General features: G+C 39.3%; 1 protein-coding gene across 1 annotated transcript; it reads left to right on the forward strand.

Moving 5' to 3' along the window:
• The first annotated feature begins 585 nt into the window (after positions 1-585).
• Positions 586-18,688, forward strand: scarf2 (scavenger receptor class F, member 2). Its single transcript, XM_006803851.3, has 11 exons — positions 586-1,291; positions 3,759-3,817; positions 3,912-4,013; positions 4,954-5,473; positions 5,932-6,150; positions 6,362-6,490; positions 6,814-6,917; positions 8,071-8,185; positions 8,485-8,582; positions 13,353-13,508; positions 14,075-18,688. The coding sequence occupies exons 1-11, from the start codon at positions 1,182-1,184 to the stop codon at positions 15,235-15,237; spliced, it is 2,775 nt and encodes a 924-aa protein (XP_006803914.2). The 5' UTR covers positions 586-1,181; the 3' UTR covers positions 15,238-18,688.
• Positions 18,689-20,584: the final 1,896 nt, after the last annotated feature.

Consider the following 20,584-nt stretch of genomic DNA (forward strand, 5'->3'; position numbering starts at 1 on the left):
AGGACACAACTTAGTCAAAATTATGTTCACAGAAGACACTGCTATATAGACAAGAATGTGAAATGCGTATAGTGCTGCAGTTTGTTAAAATGAATTTATGGATACAAAATCACTCATACAAAAGTGATATGTTCAACTTACGTGCGACGCACTTAGAGGATTTAATGCAGGGTACTGTCTATCAGCATCACTACGTTCATGTTGACAGATGGGGGAGCTATTGTCTCAGTTGTGGGTAATACACTGCTGCCCCCTGAAGCCGCCACACAAAGGCTCACACAATAATTAAAAAAATAAAATAAATAAAATAAACTACTTTAAAATACGGTTTGGTTAAAATGCGTAGTCTTCTATAAATTATATTTATAAATCTGATAAGTCAACGTCTAAGATGATCTATGTACATAACTTTTGTTAATAAATATAATATTTCCACTAAATGTCATCAATATAGGTAATTACCTCTACTGTTTGTTAAAATCTAAGAACGGAGCACAATATTTTTTTTCTTTATTTCTTTTTAACCCTTCTCCTTCAATCAGACCCTGTTGCGCACAGGCTTATGTAAATTTGGTGGCTCACGCATGGCGCACTGAGCCAAAGATAGAGTAACAAATCAGGAATTTCCCTTCTGCCACTCCTGAGAGCGCAAGAGAGGACCAAAGTTAAGGATTAAGCGCGTCTCCTTCGAGAGGAACAAAAGCGACATAGTGACACTCTGCTTTATTTTAATTTTAGTTTTTGTAAAGATTATCAACAGTCTACACATTCCCAGAAGCTCCGAGGACACATTTTGGCAAGAGAAAAAAATATTTGATTCATTTTGAGTCTGGAGGCATGTGGCTTATGACCTCTTTCAAGGAATAAGTAACACAACAGGAGAAAAGACGTTCACTAAGACTACTGCGATTGCAACTTTGGCTTTATGACTTTTTCTCCTTTGCGGTTGGAGCTGCCGTCGTTGGTCAGTTTTGGAAAGTTTCTCGATGGCGTAGGTGGTGGCGAGACTTTTTAAAACACCTTAAGGATTTATTAGCCTATTTAAAAGGGATGCGCTTTCGTTTTATGTGCATTAAAGAAACTGGAGTGTGCAAAGAACACTGAAACCCAGCCGTCGTAACTTTTGGATGAGGGTAATGCGGCGTAAATACGGCGTCTAGAAGGATGCTGCTGCTTGTACAATGGAAGTAAAGAACTCTTTTACTTTTCTTGCGTTGGTTTGTCTTTTCTTCTGCTCCGGTTTCAGCCAAGAACTCAACCCCAAAGGCAGGAATGTGTGCAAAGTACCCGGGTAAGCATGCAGGGGGAAAACTGGGAGCTATTCGATTTGTTGTTACTGCAAACCAGCTTGTACAATAAGATTTGCAATAAGATGACATTTTTTGCTTCTTATTCTCCATTTTCGGGGGGATGGGAACTTCTTTCAAAAAAGTTCCGCTAGAGTTGGGAAATAAGTAGTTATTCAAAGTATTTTTTATTTCTTGTTTTGTGGAAAAATGCGTAACTTTATACATTTGACGTTTCCATTGGTGGCCTTGTGCGTAAATAGTGGTCCTCCAAAGTCGCCGAATATTTTGTGAAGCCATCCGCCGTCTTTAGTATTTAAAAGATACGTATTTTAGGTCAGGAGATCTTAGAAACACTTTGTTTTTTATGCATTATGTCACGTCGACCCACTACCCCCTCTCCCTTACATATAACGCGCTCCCTGTTCAGTGTAGCCATAGCAAGATAGCAAGAGGAGGAGTCCACTGAAGAAAAGCATAGCTATACAGATGTGTGTGCTACATCTGGAACCGAAATGTTTTTGTTGCTCTGAAGAGGGCGCTCTCACAGACCCTTACAGCACTCGTGGCACTATTTAATAGTGTGGTTGATAATGCACTTTTAAGAACAAGATTTTGGAAGAGTTAATGAAACGCAAAACTGATAGGATTTAGGTTAAAATCCTGTCATAAAAGCAAAAGTAAGTGATCCTAAAGGCATTTTTTGGTGATCTCCTGAGCCTTTCAGTAACTTGTGTAAAAGAAAAACATCCAAGCCCATAATTGCTGACTGCAGTATCCAAGCTCGAACTGATGTTTTGAATTGTGTAAATTGTGGTAGGCCAGAAACAGCAAATGTAATCCAGGGATCATTTTCCAGTATGTTCTAAACAATGTGTGATAAGTAACCATGTACTTGTAGCTGATTACTTTAGGATGGATGAGCTTAAAAGTTATCACTTTTCTTATGTTGAAAATGTTATCGGACCAAAAATAGCTTATTTGAAAAAAGAGAGCGAGAGAGGGGGGAAAATAGCTTATCTGAAAAGCCACACACTGTATTTTCCTGTGCACTCAGAAAGAAAGTCATGAGCAGCTGCTCTTCAAAAGCTAAAGTTGTGCTGTCATCTTGCCTCACTGGGCAAAACGTTGTCATTTGCCAGAAAGGAAATTCTGGCCTAGAGTATTGTTATGCTCTATGAAGTTTTCAGCATGCTGTACATGACCTCTATTGCTCTACAAGGTTGATATTTTGCCCCTCTTTGCACTTTTCAACATTCATGACACTGAACTCACCATTAAATTGTCCCCCCCCCCCTCCCCACACACACTATTCATTTATTGTTCTACTTTTATAGCCCTGAATCATATGAATAGAGGGAAGTAGTTCATTATTTATCACAACTAGTCAGCATTTCCAATATGTCTCCTCATAGTGGAAAATCAACTGCTGAATCTGGCTTTAATGGCAATACATCCTAAAATCATTTGCCGGTGCCCTCAATAGTCATTTTTTTCTAGCTTCAAGTGTTCCTAACAGTGTTTTGAGAATGCAAAAGGTTGCTGGCTTTGTGGTGTTTTCAGCACTAATGCAGAAATCTTCTTTTCAAATCAGTGAAAAAGCAGCAATTGAGGTAGTCTGTGAAAGCAGTACATGCATTCTTTCTGTGGTAATGAAAGGCACACAGCATGTAAAGACCAAATTAATTCCATTAAACAGTGAAGGTAATTTCTCCTTCTGCATTCTGGCATGGATTGGATTAATGTTAATGGTTAACAAAGGGTCAATTATAAAGGGTTGATTACAGTTTGTCCAAATTTGGTGTGGCACACTTGAAAAAAACAAAACACAAAACAAACAAACAAAAAAAAATCTAAACAAAACTGTATGAAATAGGAAACAAAGAGATTCTTTGGAAAATTTCCTTTCATTCAAGTCAAGTAATTCAGAGGTTTGACCAATGATCTTGAACACGTGCCGGTTTTGGCAGGATAATAGGATTGTGCTACTCCCTTCCCATCAACTGAACACAAACTGCCATCTTCAAACAATTTAGGGCAAGCTGACGTGTTGCAGGGGCCCCACAGAGGTCACCGGCATGGGAGGAAGAGGACATGCAGCCGTTCTTTCCTGTTAGGCCCAATACTTGTCTGCAAAACTTTGCCTCTGAATATTCACACTGCATCACAGGCTGGGGGAGGCGGAAAAGCCTGTAGAGCTTCCAGAGCTAGTAGCTTTTGAGTGTATGTGTCTCGTAGAAATTGGAATGAAGCATATTGAGGTAATTATACAACAATGTGCTAAGCATATGTGTAATGCATGGTGCCATACTTGCATTTGCGGAATTTGGCAACAGCTGCATCAGTAAGAAGCACAAAGCCAAAGAAGCAGGAACTTTGTGTGAATGTTGTCACTTGATATATTTGTTTTACTTTATTTTAATCAAGTGTTTCATCTTCCCCCCCTTTCATTCTGAACCCCCCCCTCCCCAGATCATCAACACCAGTGTGCTGCAGTGGATGGGGGCAGCTAGGAACTGAATGTCTGACACGTATGTACCACACTTACAGCTAACATTTGGCAGTATGTCATATGGCTCATTGTGCACACCAACAGAATAATATGGCCTATACTTTTCACCTCAGCCCTCTGTGAAGGCAACTTCACCTGCAAGGACAATGAGGTGTGTGTCAGGCCAAATGAATGCCGCTGTCGTCATGGATACTTTGGAGCTAGCTGTAACACCAGTAAGAATTTTTTTTCTCACTTTATTTTTCATTTTGTGTCATTCCTGGTATTAAGCAAATACATTTTACATGTTAAATATAAATGTTCCAGTATAGTACCCTCGGCAGTCAGTTTTTCAACATATTGCTTATTGACACAACAAATATCTTAAAAAGTTGGCAAAGGCTAGTCCAAAAAAGCAGGTATTCAGAATTCATGTACTTTCAAGATTTTGGATGATGACCAAATACATGTATAATAAATGGCATTCTTTATGCATCAGCTAGTTCTTATATTTCTCTCAAATTAGTGTTACAAAAGAAAAGAGGTGCGGGAGGAGGACTGGGCGGTTAATCCAAATCAAAGAAATTAATAAAACAAAAAGAGGTCGATAGCTTCCAGGGCCTAACTAAAATGAAAAATGCAAAACAAAAGGCCTACCTAGCTACTCAACAAAAGGTCAGTGAAAACATACAAGAGTGGCATCAACCACATAACCTAGTGTGACTAACAGATTAAAACCTGCAACCAGTGTATAGGGTACCCCAGCTTACCTGTCCAGCCTCCCACCACACACAATACAAAGAAGCCTGTTCGCAAATGTTTGTCATAAAGCCGAAGCCAGCAGCCACCAGCTGGCCAGGGAGCTGCTCATTTGTAGTGATCCTCGGAGAGTGATTGGCCAACTGTGCCCAGACCAGCCAATAGACACATGCCAATCAACTTTGAACTGGCCAATAGGTGGAGGCTTGACACCTGAAAGATAAAAAGAACACCAAAAGCAAAGCCACATCTCCTGGCATGTAACATTAGTTATCATAACATGCTTTTACACAAAGTTCCAATGTCAGTGTTTGTAGCTCAAAGCACTACTGCGCCGAAGTACAACCTTCCAGTTTTACTAGTATTTGTAGTCTTAGACTCTGTAAGAACTTTTCTGATTACATTGTCTTTTAACAGAATGCCCTGCAGAGTACTGGGGACCAGACTGCAAGGGAGAATGTCACTGTTACCCCAATGGCCAGTGCAATGATTTGACCGGCGAGTGCACCTGCAACCACAATCGCTGGGGACCTAAATGCGAGAATGTTTGCCTTTGCCAGAAGGGCAAGTGTGACCAAGAAACAGGAAAATGCACATGCTATCCTGGCTTCTGGGGTCCTCAGTGCAACAACAACTGCTACTGCAGCATCAATTCAATCTGTGATGTGATGACAGGGCGATGCTTGTGCAACCCTGGCTGGACTGGGAGGAACTGTGCACTCCAGTGTAACTGTAACAATTCACCATGCGACCAGTTCTCGGGACGCTGCCAGTGCAGGGAGAGGCTTTGGGGTCCACGCTGTGAGCGAAACTGCCAGTGCCTCTATGGCAAGTGTAACCAGGCTGATGGTTCATGTACCTGTCTGCCTGGGTACCGTGGGAAGTTCTGCAGGGAGCCATGTCCTGCTGGATTTTATGGTCAAAACTGCAGGATCAGGTGGGATTATATTTTTTTTTTAAAAAGTAGGCAGAAAGCAGTGTACCATTATTTAAACAGGAAATTCTGAGCTTTTCAGATGCATAATGTTGAGTTTCCATGCCTGGTACATGTGATACTGCAGGTCTGTGGGTTTTAGAGGATTTAATATCTAAAATCTTAAATCTAAACATGTCTATCTAATTTAATGGAACAATGCCCAAGCGAGATTCAATGGAAATTGGTATTCAGGAGGTAATGGTATTCACATTGTCCCACAATCATTGTCACAACACAAGAAACGTGCAGTACAATTGCTTCAAGTACTGCTACGGTTCAGTGTTTATCGCCTTCAAATGATTAGAGCAGGAATCTAAAGCAAACTAATACAGCTGGTTTCATGAAGATTTTGATCACTGAGCTGTCTCATTACATAAGAGCAGACAAAAAAAACTCTGTGTTTCATTGGCTGCCACCAGGTGTGGGCACTGCAAAGGCCAGCAGCCCTGTAAAGTGACAGGAGGAAGCTGTATTACATGTGAGAGAGGATGGAATGGGACTCGGTGTGATCAGGTCTGCGCCAAGGGCTTTTTTGGTGAAAACTGCCAGGAAGTGTGTCCTACGTGTAAAGATGGTCACCACTGTGAGCCCATCTATGGCAAGTGTCCGCACTGTAACCCTGGCTGGATTGGGGACAGGTAAAAAATAAAACGCACACACACGCACGTGCGCACATGCAAATGTGTAAAGAAAAGAGCATGCTGTTTTGTTGTTTAGTATTCCTTTTAAATATTTAACTACTAGCTATTACGAGACTATTTCTGGCACTGTGGTAATGACCATGACTCATACTTCTAAGCTTTAAAATTACATTATGTGTAATCAAGACATTCTTTCTGTGTGTGATAGGTGTGAGGTGCGCTGCCCCAATGGCACATATGGCGAGAACTGTGAAAACAACTGCAGTCATTGTTTTAATGGCATCTGTCATGTTGTTACCGGAGAGTGCCTCTGTGACCCCGGGTTTTATGGCACATAGTAAGTTAAACGACACCTCAAAGATAAAAACAGCCTTGTTTATACCATTGACAGCTGTACATTATGCAGTGGCAAAGGGTTGAATGTGGTTATATAATGTTTGTAGCACATTTATATATCTGTGGACTTATCTGCATTTGTTTAAACTAATGAAATAAAAATTAGGAACAAAAAAAGCAAAATTCTCTCAAACACAGCAGAAACGATTGGGATATGGAGCTAATCCCAGTTATCCCTTTCTTTCTTCTTTTGTTCCATGTAACATACTGGTTACTCAGACTCAACATTAAGCAGATGTTTTCTGTCTCTTCTCTGTTGTCAAGCTGCAATATGACCTGTCCAACTGGCCAGTATGGAATCAACTGTAACCAGACATGCTCTTGCCATGACAAGAACTGTGATCCTGTGTCTGGTGCCTGCTATCTCCGTAAGAAAATCTTTATTTTTACTTTTAGTTTTTTAAGAGCTAACTGATGTGTTGCGGTTAGCGAGTATGTCAAAAACTAGTGGGGCTTTTTTATTCTCCAAACTTGAACAGATATTTCTTACTTTATACTGTACACACCAAAAGAATTCAAATGCTCTGAACTGTTTATCTGTAAATTACATGCCAGCAATACTGCCTGCATATTAAATTTCTAATAGTTGGCTGTATATGCTGAGTAGCAACAAATACATCTATTTAGGTCAGTGTGTGTAGTGGGACACCAAAGGGCCTTGATTGTGTTTCCAGACCTAGACCGGTGTCCTTTTTATGGTTGTGTTTGTTGGCTCTGTTCCTGTCCAGCCGCAGAAGAGAGAAAGGAAGGAAGAAAAAAGAAAGGGATAGAGGAAAGGAAAGAAAAATGAGAAACTGGAGTGGATACAGAGAATAGAGAAAAAATACTGTTTGGAAAGAGATTATTGGAGGCAGACGTGGAGAATATCACACACAAAGACTGCATGAATTTTGGCTAGTGAACGTGATGGGTGGTGGCAAGTTGGTCAGTGATAAACTAACCCTTTGCTACTTTTACCTCAACTCCATTCCAAATTGAGGGTCACAACATGTCAAGGACAGACCACCCAACAACCAGAGATGTATGTGACAGCGTAAAACTCGAGGCTCACTGCTTTTTTACTCCTATGTGTTACTTCTCTTCTGGTGCTTGTCTCTCTTTCCCAATACTAAATGTTGTCCATAACTGTATAATACACTACTGATTGTCTTTGGGGTGTATCAAACTTCAAATGGGAGGAATGCTAATAAATCTTTGAGTTATGATGAAGGGTCTATAACAAAGAGGGTGTGAGAGGAGGAAGCTAATTGCAGAAAATCAACAATAAAAGCCCAATTGGTCTTAAAGGGGGCAGCGCTATAATCTACAGTTATTGTCAAATCTGCCAGATTAATAAATACACGAGTTAAACGCTATATTATGGTATCTTCAATGCGATTTCATATTAATTCGTAATAATGTCCTACATGCCACGCTTTTTTTGTTTTAGCTATGACTGAGAGAGCTATTTGTTGAAACTGGCATTCAGATTTCACCAACACATTGTGGCACACCCACCATTCCCTGCATTTTGTCTTTCAGAGCCCAACCAGCGGATGGGTGTGATTGCAGCTGGGACCTTGGTCTCGTTTTTACTGATTGTCCTCCTCTCACTGCTGTGCTGCTGCTGCCTCTGTCGGCACAAAGACAACCACAAGTGAGTGACAGATAGGTGCCTTCACCTCAGCGGTCCACATTAGGGGCTTGGGTTTCTATTAGGAGGCCTGCCCTGGTTATAAAAACAGAGAAAAATATTTTCTTTGTACCTTTTCTCACAGGTTGTTAAATTAATAAATGCACATAAATTGTATTTCAAGAGCTTTTATATATTGACATTATATTGTGAATTGCAATATGAGCAGTCCCTGAGCCCTCAAAAGAGGCAGAGGGCCAGGTTTAAAATGCCTAGTTTGAATGATTCATTTGGATTTCCATGGCGTCATCCCTTTTCAACAGCAAAAAAGCCAAACGGATCTTGTGTGGACGATTCAGCAGAATCAGCACTAAACTTCCCCGTATTCCACTGAAGAGACAGAAACTGCCCAAAGTAGTCGGTGAGCCCGAAAACTATTTCTCATATACCACCACAGTGCTACCAGAAGCTTCTGTATTCTCTTAATCTTTGTCTTTGATTCTTGCACAGTCTGCTAAAATGTGTATTTTTATTAGATTCAGTAAAAGCCAGTGAATGTAATGATATTCTGTGTAAGCAGTATACGTAGATGGTATAAAAGCTGTGTTTTAGTGGCTATCAGTGCTTTCAAATGTTTTTAATTTTAACGTCATGTAGACAATGACGCTAATGTCTGTCAATCAGTGTAAGCATTTTCTTTCAGTGCTACCTTAGGCTGCTGCCTAGAAGATGAATAGGGTTGAAAAGTGTATGGTGGCTGCCAGGCGAGTATGAGGTTTCATTTGAAAAGAATGCACTGGTTTTAAAGCCCATTATTATTCTTGGCACTGCCAAATGCCATGTGTTCATATTATTACGACCCTAAACTTGGGCTTTTTTCTCCCTATTTTCTTTACTCTTTTCCATCATCTTCTTCACAAGAATATTTTTTCTTGTGCTGAGGAGGAGGCTGTGTTATTAAAAAGAAAGCCAGTGGTTGTTGGGGGCCCCACGTGGTGGTGAGTGACGAGCTATCAAAGGCTGCACTGTTTGGGTGGACGTTGTAGTTCTGCTGCTCCATGTGGAGGTCTCGTGGTGTGTGACAGATGTGTTTGTGACCCCAGTCTTTGGGGGTTTTTTTTCGTTTTTTGTTTTGCTTTTCTACAGACGTCAGACTAGTTGACGTATTATGGCTATTTTTGCTTCGGATTTAGAGTTGTTTAAATTTTAAAACACTAAGGTTTGTTATCAAATCATTTCCCATTACCTAAGCAATAAATACATTCATTTTTGCATCATATCAGACAGCAGAAGCAATGTTTGCTGCGCTGTTAAATGGAATTTCCAATATTTTCAAGACACTGACTTATCCTGACATTTTCTGATTCTGAAATGATTAGTTAATCTGTCAATCCAATCATCTCTCTGTATTTTGTCACATTTCGCAGACTAAAAGCATATATGGCTGGTCAGTGACACAGATGTTCCCAACCTTACTTTAATTTGTGTTTTCTGAAAAAGACAGATGCTTTAAAACGTGTTTTTGAAGTCAGTGTAGTGCATAAGGGGTTAAATCATAATGACCTGGTTTCTTTTCCAAGTCTGAGCAGCATGTGCTTTCTCATTTTTCCAACTGATTATTTAAACTATAATCTGTCCACATTATGCCTCATTTGAAAATACAACACATGGACTGTGTTGCCTGTGTCATCCTATGGGACATTAATGCTTATTTGTGAGTAAGTTCAAATCATGTAGGTAAAATGATTTCTTAAGAATGCAAGTAAAGAAAAATCTATTTTTAGGCCTTGAAAAACTAAAGTTTCAACAGTTTTAGACAGTAAATGTGAAAAATGTTGCAGTCAGACTTGAAGGCAGACCCTCATACCACCCTTCATCTTCTCCTTCGTTTGTCCTGCATAAATCTTTGCTACCCTGCTTGCATTTGTGCTACTCACAGAAGCATGGTTTGCCAACATTTAGAAACTCCAGCTCCGACTGAAGCCGCACAGTCCTGCACACAGAACACACAAACACACATTCCAGAGGGGGGCCATAGGGCTGGAAACAGGAAGTGGTCGAATTTACCCCAGCTAGTGTCAGAAGTGTGATTTATCCACATCAGGGTCAGTGGCAACAGATGTGGTAAGACCAAATGATAATAAAACAGGGGTAGGGGAGATGGGGGCTGGGGGGGTGTTGGCTCTCACCTAAAAATTAAGTTCCCATGAAACTAAATTCAATTTTCAGTTTGTTTGTAGTATTTAAAAATGTTTATAGTCAGCCTATATTTGCCATTTAAGTTCTTGCTGTCCTATCAGTCAAATGTGTCTGATAAAGCAGAACATGGTGGAGAAATATCTAATGTGGTCAATGTTTTGAAATGGTATGTTTATAAACAATAATAAACAATCAATGAAAATTAAGCTAAATAAACATCTGGAAACACATGGAAGTTGAACCACAGTACCCTAAATGAAAATCTTTTACATTATGCCTCCACATGCCTGCTTTTTTTAATATAAGACTTTTAAGACTGTCTTTATTTTCCTGAAATTGAAAAATGCAATATTTATCAGCATGGGACCTACATTTTAGAAGTCAGGGATGAATTAAAGGAGTTATTTAGTCCTAGAAAAGTTAGACTCAATAAAAAAAAAACTATATAAACACACTGTCACCTATTTCCCTCTTGGTGAAACTAATGCTGTTTGCTTGCATTTTAACATTCCTTTCTAAGCATATTTACTCCACACCCTGCACATTCGTGTATGTCTGGCATTCCTTGCCTCCTCTATATCCAAACGCTTCCTCATGGACGGATGCTAAGACCAGCTGCTTTTTTTCTTCTTTATTTATCCGGGCAGAGTTTGGCTGGTATTGCAAATGTGTTTGCTGCAATACTCACAGTGTAGTTGGGAGTTATCTAATCAAAAAGTCAGAATATTTTCTCAAAGTCACACTTTGGCTTTTACTAGAATGACCCAGTTATTTTTATACTCCTGTATATATTCATTCTTTTAAAACAGAAGTGTCCAAATGGCTGTAGGCTGTACGCTGGCTCTGTATATGAGAATTTACATGCAACATTGCAACATGGGTCCATGCTGTTTTAGGCTGAAGTATTTACTGTTATTACTGGTGAATCATATTATTATTCAGTGCACAGTTTTCTAGAGATGGACCAGGTGTTTGATCTATCAACTTTCTTGTTGTATCCTCTAGACTTCCACCACCCTACTGAGCAACTGTGGTGGTGGAGTTCTGTTGTGGAGATGGGTCAATAATACCCTGTTGTGTGTTGGCCTTCATGCACAGAGGGATCACAGTGGCGTCTAGTCAGCATAGCGATCTTCCTTACTAGACTCACAGTCTGGACCAAGCAATTTTTAAGGACAGCAGTTGTTCATCGTTGCATACATCACTTGCAAAATGCCCATGTGTTAGATCGCTGACTAACATGACTGAAATCTTTGCCATTCTACATTCCTTTGCCCTTCAGTCTGTGCCTGTCTGCCTGTTGCTACACTATGAGGACCCTGCACAAGTGGTGGAAAAGACATATACAATAGCTTTTTTTCCTGTATAATTCAAATATTTACTTAAGCATAAATAGTTTTCGATCTTACATTGAAGTTCCATTCTGGCTTCAGATTTATTTTTATAAATAAATTAATATAAAATATAGAGATAGCAAATTGTTATGGGGATATCTTAAAATGATAATGGAAATGTAAGTCCTCTGTGTTTAAAAGTACTATCTTGTGACCTCTTTATATATACAAGTAGTTGAGACAGACATGTTGCAACTGTTTTGACATTCACCCCTCAGTGCATAAAACAAGACAATAGAACCCCAAAATCAAATATTTTGTTCAGGGAGTTAGACTTCTTGTTTTGATGAAAGAAGGAAACCTTATAAGGAACCATTTTAGATCAATGTAAAAATAACCAAGTGAGTCATATATCTAAGGCAAAACCTTGAGGTTCAAAACAGATTGAAAGGGGCAACGTAAAATTAAATTAGAAACTAGAAATTCAGATAAAACCCAGCAAACTAAAGGGGAAAACATGACTCAATCATGTTGTTTTTGGAGAAAAAGTTCAAAGCACAAAAAGCTCAACAGAAAGTCACATGGTGTGAGCCGCCACATGGATTCACATGGGAGGCAAGAGAATAAACTTCAGACTGGTTTAGGGTGACAGGTAAACCAGACTTGTTTGCTATAATGGGAGAATATAAAAACAGCATCTAAGCAGATAATCTGCTGGATTTTCTTCTTTTGTGACATTTTAAAAGTGCATCCATATCAAACACTAATACAAATGCAGCAAGAATATAGAGAGATACATTTCTGCAAGTCAGGCTGCAAAAATCTAGCTGTAGATCTCTTAAACTAGCAAATCGTTTTAGGCCAGTCTTGGCCAGTGTCCTGGTAGTTAGGGGATTCCTTCCATAGATGGTTTATCTAAGGTCTAAACAAACGCATGGACCCATGTGTCATCAGGAATATAAACAGGAGCATCTGATGTGGCCGGTCATGCAAGTTAACACCCAGTACGGTTTAGTCCGGTTCACACCAGATGGGAAGATTAAGCCTAAGTACCCTTCAGAAAGCGCAGCTGTCCTGAGACTGAAGGGTTAGCAGAATGCTGTAGTGTCTGAGGACAGAAGAATGAGAGAGCGAAAGGGAGATTGTGAGAGGGAAACATGACTTGACCTACTTATTGTTAGGGAGAGGACTCAGTGGAAGATGACGATGAAGAACCCATTTGTGGTTCATTTTGCTGAACCCACAAAATACTAGAAAAGCCCAGCAGAGACAATAAGCAACCACATAACATTGCAACGTTTTATCTTACCATTCAGCTCTTTATTAGTATACTGTATATTATAAAGAGTGTTGTTTGTTGGTTAAGATTTTCCAAGCAAACTCTAAAGAAAATCTGAATGTCGTCAGCTGTGGGAATTCAGCTCCAGCTAATAAATTATGAATGGGTATGAAAATATCACCATTTGCTTTTAGAAACTCATAATGTCAGAGCCTTTGTTAGCTCACATGTAAAACCAATTTTTCTACAGAGTTAGTTAAACCAATGCTTTCTACAACTTTGATGTGAGACTGAGTAAGAGCAGACTGTTTGTCCTGTAACACAGTGAAAAAAACCTCTGACTGACCTTTTGACTTTTGCATTTGTTTTTTGTTCTCAGTAGCCCACCATGACCCAGAGAACACCTTCAACTGCAGCTTCATTGAGCCCCCCTCTGTGGCTGAACAGCACTCCCCCTCCTCCTGGTCATCCCAGGGGTCCTTCTCTTCTTTTGAGAGCGGAGATGAGGGGCCAGTTTACTGTGTTCCGCATGAAGGTGAGTAATCGTGTAAAAAAAACAACAAAAACAAACAGTTCAGCTATCTTGTATGGACACACATGCGAGATAATCATATTCCCCAATGTGACTATCCAGTGACTCACTCACTTCTCTAATAGCTACATAATAGTTGGCATTTATGCCATTTAAATTTAGATTCTTCTTTGAGAACAAGAAGAGCATAAACAGGAAATGGAATGGCCAAGTCAGCATATTGCACACATTCCAAACAGTGACTAAATCCTTAAAGTTTGGTGGAAAAGACCCATTCTGTCAGTTTCTAATCTTGAACTATGAAATTGCAAATGATGCTTTAGCCAATTTTAGTCTGTTTCTCTTCAATGTGGGTCTCTTTACAAAAATGGATTTTGAGTAAGATCATCAAGTTGCCGAGTTGACCCAGTTATTTTCAGTATAACTGAACAACAGCAAACATGCAGTAAGCGTAGTGATGATATCACATATCAGATCATATGTAATGCTGCAACAGCACGTATAATCAGGATTGAAATAAACAAACACCATTTTTGAGTAGCATCTCTTGATCTGCCAATGATCCACAGAATCCATGAATGACAAGCGGAGCCCCAGCCCTGCAGCAGAGAAGCCAGAATCTGTCCCTGATGAAGATGACGCTGGTGAATACACCTCCCTGAAAGACACGAGTGTAACCAAAACAGAAGGCAGTGAGCCACAGTATGCCTTGGTCGCTCGCCTCTCCAAGCAGTCGAAGGAGGATGAGAACAGTGGCAAGGATAGAGATGGCACTCCTATATTAGAGGCCAAGCGCAATGGGAAGCCACCGCCTTCACCTGGCAAGCCCAAACCACGGCCACCAGACCCATCCACTAAACCCAAGGTGTCGTGGATACACGGGAATACCACAGGGTCTCCCCAGCCTGAGCAGCAGGGGGGAATTAAGGCACTTGCAGTGTCAAAGGAGAAAAAGAGAAGTTCAAGTGATGGCTCATCTAAGAGTGAAGAGTGGCAAAGAATAAAGGAAAAGCATCATGACCGACAGAAGATACAGGAGGGGCAGGAGGCAGATGCCAGTGGCTCCCCTAAAAAACACAAACCTCTGCGAGGTAAAAAGTCTGGGGATGAGCACGGCAGTCCCAGTCACATGGAGCACATCAATGGTGTTGTTCAGAGTGCCCTCAAGAAGATAAGTAATTTTCACTGCTCCTCGCCTGAAAAGAAAAGTGTTGATAGTTCAAAGCAGACCCCTAAGGAGCCACCCAAGAGCCCAAAGGTCATCCATCCTCATATGAACTCAGAGGCTGCTACGCTGCTTGCCGCTCAGCTCAAGGAAAAAACCCAAAGCATCAACAGGAATGAGGGAACAGGGCTGACAAAGACCAATGGTCTCTCCACACCAAGGGCAAACCGGGAGAAGCCCACACCTCCACAGAAAGCCAAAAGAACCGGCTCCACTGGATTGAGCCAGATTGAGCAAGGCTCCACCAAACCCCAGCTGCCCACCTCAAGTAGCCTACAGAAAATGGTGGCACCTGTAAAAACCAACCTTGGGACCCCTGAAGCCAAGAGCCCGGAAAAGCAGGACTTGAACGGCTCCAGGACAGGGGACCCACTGGATCCTACACCAAAGAAGACTCCCATAAAAAAACCACCCAGGAAGAAAGGAAAGGAAGGTACTTTGGATACATCTGAAAGTAAAACACCACAGCAAAAGACAGCTATTATGCCACCACAGGTTGTGAAATAAGTGTTTTGAACTACAAATTGCACAAAGTTTATGATGGATTTGCAAAAGACTAAAATTTGTTGGAAGTTTAACCACAACATAGTTTTTCGGTCAAGGAATTGTAATTTTACTGTTTGAGTTTAGGGCGAATCCAGGACCAGTCAAGAATAAGAAGTGCTTTAAATCAAGAGGAACAGTTGAGTCATATTGGTAAGGTGTATTATAATAACCTATATACATCATTGTATTCATTTCAGGAGTCCTTTTTTTAAACAACTATATATCAACCTCACACCACAACCTGTGCCTAAACTGGACACAACTGTGAGAACAGTGGTGCAAAAGCATAATCCAAAGTTCATTCATTTCTTTTACTCTGCAGTATGTCCACCACTATACTTTGCTTATATGCTTAGACATCCATAAACATCCATAAGATTTTTTTTCTTTCAGTTCTACCACTGGCTTATATGGCAACCCTTACACTGTATCATAAAAAGTTTTGAAAAATTTAACTCGGTACAAAGGGGCAGAGAATTGTCCCCATTCAAAGTTTCATCTCAGTGAATAAACACTCTAGGACCACCAGCTGGTCAAACTGCAAGATTTAACCGTTAAAGTACATCCCCATTTTTTTCTCTTAAAAAGGTATAGTTGAAGTTCTTGGGATTGGGTTGTCTTCAGAGCATGGTGTCATCATTATCTGTCATGTGGTATTTTTTTTTTTTTTTTTTAAAGGCTTTAAAATTGACACTAAAAAACTTACTGAGTAGTAAATGAGTTATTACATGCATTTTTTTTAAATTTAAGGGCAATGAGTTTTCATTTGATTTATTAAAACCAAAAGAGTTCCATGGACTTGAGACCCCCTTTTGAAAAACTGCGCTTTATTAATATTTTTTTGTTTTTTCCTACCTTCACCAAGTGCGTAGAGATAACTATACACCAAAAGTCGTGAGGTTTTTTCAGTGCCTGTTTATTGCAGTCAATCAGAATCTTCAAACAGGAAGTGAAGTCATAACATAACCAAAAATAAGGCTTTACATCCTTTCAAGAACATGGCCACTGAACTTGGACACACCTATAGTGTGACACAAAACTTGGTGTTAGGATTTCAGGTTATCCAAAATTTAATTTGCATAATTTCATGACTGGAGTACCGAATTAGGCAAAAACACATTTTTCCTACGTGACCTTGCAGCCACAGACTTAGCGTGATTGGATTAAATTGATATAATTTTACTGTTTGTTGTTATTTTACTGTTTGACCGCCTCATATTTGCCTTCAGATATATTTACGAAATTGAATATGAATTGCTGTTGAGGTTAGATAACTAATTTTCCATCCAGGTGTCAGAAAAATAGCTATTCTATATATGCTCTCCACAGGTACTAAATGTACTAAAAATAATCAAAAACTGGTCCTCAGAGTATACCAAGCTACTTTTTTTTTTTTCTTCCCCAATTAGATGTACCAGCACACAGGAATACAGATCTGCACCTAAATTAGTTTAGGATATAATCCTCATCTCTTTTATGTATTTTAGATATGGGTCTATTTGATGTTGATTCTTAAAAGAAACACTTTAATTTATGCTGTATTTGCTGCAGAACAGCATCTCTAGCAAAAGAAAGTTCATCTTAAATTATAAAATTTTACTCTCCAAGCTTTTGACGATGTTATTCTTCACATCTAAATTTGAAATTTTGACACACAGGTACACGTGAAATACTACATTTAGAATCATCTAACGAAATTATCCGTACTTATGAGATAGATTTAATTCCGCTTTGAGCGTTATTACTGCTTCCTTTTCCATACAGAAATAAAGTATTTAGGGATTTTCAGCCTTTTGTTCTCCTTTGTTCAGCTATTTCATATACATGGCTTTTCCATACTTCTGCTTAACCCAAGCCAACATAATGTGCTCTTACTGTATGTTTTATTCAATCTGCTAAACCACTAAACCAAAAATGAAACCCCAAAGCGCACCTCATTTTATTTCATGCTTATTATTCACTTTGAATTCACTTTCTGTGTGATGGAGAATCATTTTTAGTTTTGTATGCTTTATTTTAAAAAAGCATACCATGATATGCTATCCTCCTATTAATCAGAAGTAAAATATAGTTTTGTTCAAATATTCACCATTAGTGGCATTCTTTACAGATCAGACTACAGAAGAAGTCTGCCATGTGTCTCTGTGTACTTTCAGTTTAGTCAAAAAGTGAGGTTGATATCGCGTCAAAGGTATTTTCATTTCAAATTACGTTGTGTTATGCCACCTGGGTACTTTCTGGAACTAAATCTTGACTAAGATCTTTTCTACCTTAAAGGATCAGATTATCTTAAGCTATCAGAACCATGCTAAAATAAAAAGGTGTAGACTGTAAGACTAGATGGTACTCGGGTCTTATAATTTGCCTCAACTGTGGATCGGTTTAAGTGAAAAAAGCTATTTTTGCCTAATGCTATTGCCAGTCTCTATTATAACTGCTGATCCTAAAATACATACACAAAAAATGGTATTGCAGTGAAATACTCAAACTGGAAAAATTAAATTTTTCTTCAAGATACACACGTGAAAATAACTGTCACAATTTGAGCTATAAATAATGGATAATGGATTAAAATAAGCAGAAAGTTATACCAACGTGCCATGGCGTGTTTCCGTCTGAAAAGTCCACATCGCACCCTCAGCTAATTTCGTGAACCAAATATTGCTGTTTTGTGTTTTTTATCAAGGTACAACATATTTCTCTGGTGATTTGTTTTTTCAACATTGTATACATTGTGTAAATTTTATTATCTTTGTAAGCTGTGCTTATATGACCTTTTCAGTGCCTATATGTTTTCCTTGACATCATTGAATTTACTTTTATGTTGCATTCTCTTTTTTTTGGTTTCTTTTGTTGCTTAGTTTGGGCTCTGAAGCAAACTTGGAGTATGAGTGCTTTCCTCCGGTCAAGTTTACATTGGCTTTGTAATTGTTCTCTGTTGATGTTATGTTTATGTGAAACTTAACTGCATGACGCAGAGTGTAATTATATGGCATTGATAGCTGCAGAAGAACCATATAACCTTTGTGTTCCTTCCATTTGTTATTATTGCCTGCAAAAAAACTAACTCATACAAAAAGGGTTGTACAGTCGTACTATAATACCACTCCTGAAGCAATTCCATATACTTTTGACCATAATGTTGTGTAATTAGGAAATGGCCATTTTTATCTGACTGGTCTGTGCTTTTTTTTTTGGCTTACAGAACATTTTTGTAGAAAAGGGCCTGAAAAGCTGCAGAAAACATTACTGACTGTAAGGTGTATTTTGTCTTTTGTGGTTCTTTCATAGCAGTTTTGATTTGTTTTTCATTTGTGTATGATTATTTGGTTGGTTTTTCCTCATTTACTTCTTTGGAATAAAAAAGCAATACATGTAGCTATAGAGAGCTTTAAAAACAGTCCTCATTGAATCAGTTTCCTGTGACAATCATTGTATACCGTTTTGCATCTCCTGACCTCCTATTGGCTTCTTTTTCTATTGCCTGATTTCAGTGTACAGTCCACTAGAAAAACAACAAGGTAAAGAAGTATACATTTTGTAATACATCATGTATTGTATTCTCCTTAACAGATCCACTTTTATTTTATCCATTCTTTTAAGTCTCAGCTGTTAGGCTACACAGTACTGCGGATGTTCTCACAGTCATTCGGTCATAGCGGCTCTTCAAAGACCCTGAGGGAACCAGGGGACTGTCAGTTTGGCTCCTTCAGGAAGGGGGGACAAGCGCTTCTTTCATGAAGGAAAAACAGTGGAAACTCTGTGTTAAGGAGTTAATCACGCGCTGCATATGTGTCGTCTTTTGGAAGGGAGAAAGGGGGATATAGCCAAAACTGGGCCACCAGGCAGTGAAGGAGGATGAATGGCTGTATATGAGAATGGATGGATAGGTCATGTGATGGGTAATTGGAACCAGAAGATGAAGTGGCTTTGTTTAGATTTCTGCTCTTTTGACATGATGTTCTACTTACAGCTGTGCATATGTGTTATGCATACAGAAGTTTTATGCTACATTTTCAGAGCTATAAAACATAAGCCTGGTTTCCAATACTTTTTTATGGAGATAGCAGTGTGATAAAGCCTTTTACTGACACTGACAGCAATAATGTTGATGTGACCTTTGCAGAGCACTCTAAAAAGATGTCTTTTGTAGAGCAGAGCAAACAATTTAATCATTGTGGTGATGTTTTCCTTATTTGTCATACAAGTGGCAAAGTGCCAGTTACGCCGCCACTTTGGACTTGAATGAATTGTAACAAATTATTGGAGTTAAATTCATGGTCCAAAGAGGATGAACCTTGATGATTCTGTTGCATCAGTATTTTCAGACATTATGCTACTTTAGTCACGATGAAGATTAAATACTTTTATTTTATTCTATTTGTATTACTTTATTTTTGTGCATTGAATGAAACCCAGTGACATTTGGTGTTGACATATATGGTGCATGCATGTGGAGTTTTAATAGCCATTTGGATCATTCATTTGGCAAAGCCATTCAAATTAAAAACAAAATTAATTCAGTACTTTAGTTTTTTGGTTCATAACCAAATATCCGCCTAATTAATGCTAATTAGCAGATGTTAGCCTGCTGATATTGGCATTAGGCTTAAAGAACCCCTGTGTAGAGCTTCACAGAGCTGCTGACCATACTGAAATGTACACTCTCACGATGAGCACCCCCCCCCCCCCCCCCCAAAAAAAAAAAAAAAAGTCATACCATCTTTCATGTGACAACAGCCTGAAGTCAGATTTACTGCTAGAATAGAGAGGAATGTTAACACAACTGCCTCCATCTGCCCATCCGCAACTCACAGATGGAAAAGATTCTCAGCTGAGGATACCAAAACATGTTCTCTGTCTTTTCATCCTTGACATGTTGTGGGAAAGTCACAGATTGGAAATGAGCATTGCATGTCACCACTGCACAGAATCTCAGGATCAACCGTGTTGATTAAGCACGTGTACAACTTTTGATGGATTTCTGTGCCTGCTGCTCGTGAATAGAACAGGTTTACAATTACAGAACTTGTCCTTTTTCATATGAACTTAAAGTAATTTTTTACTCATTTATTGACTTGGCATTAAAGGTTACGTGTAGCACTGCAACATAAATGCACAAAAAGGAGCTACTACACTGGATAATGCAAAGCTTGGTCAAAAAGTCAGGGGTAGGCGTGTGGGAAGGGGGTTCAGTGACATTTTGGCTGCCAGTCTAAACATAACTTGGAGCTGGGGCGCCCTCAATGTGCCATGTCTATAGAAACAGCGAGGCTTTAAAACTCTGGCCTATGAGTCAGCCAAAAGC

The sequence above is a fragment of the Neolamprologus brichardi genome, chromosome 12 (assembly GCF_056152115.1).
Source record: "Neolamprologus brichardi isolate AB-2024 chromosome 12, ASM5615211v1, whole genome shotgun sequence".
Lineage (NCBI taxonomy): Eukaryota > Metazoa > Chordata > Actinopteri > Cichliformes > Cichlidae > Neolamprologus > Neolamprologus brichardi.

Bases quoted from the DNA above. Each gene is read 5' to 3' on its own strand.
- scarf2 (XM_006803851.3), top strand. From the start codon at position 1,182: ATGGAAGTAAAGAACTCTTTTACTTTTCTTGCGTTGGTTTGTCTTTTC. The intron at 1,292-3,758 runs GTAAGCATGCAG...CCCCCTCCCCAG, and splicing joins AATGTGTGCAAAGTACCCGG to ATCATCAACACCAGTGTGCT. The intron at 13,509-14,074 runs GTGAGTAATCGT...AATGATCCACAG, and splicing joins TTACTGTGTTCCGCATGAAG to AATCCATGAATGACAAGCGG.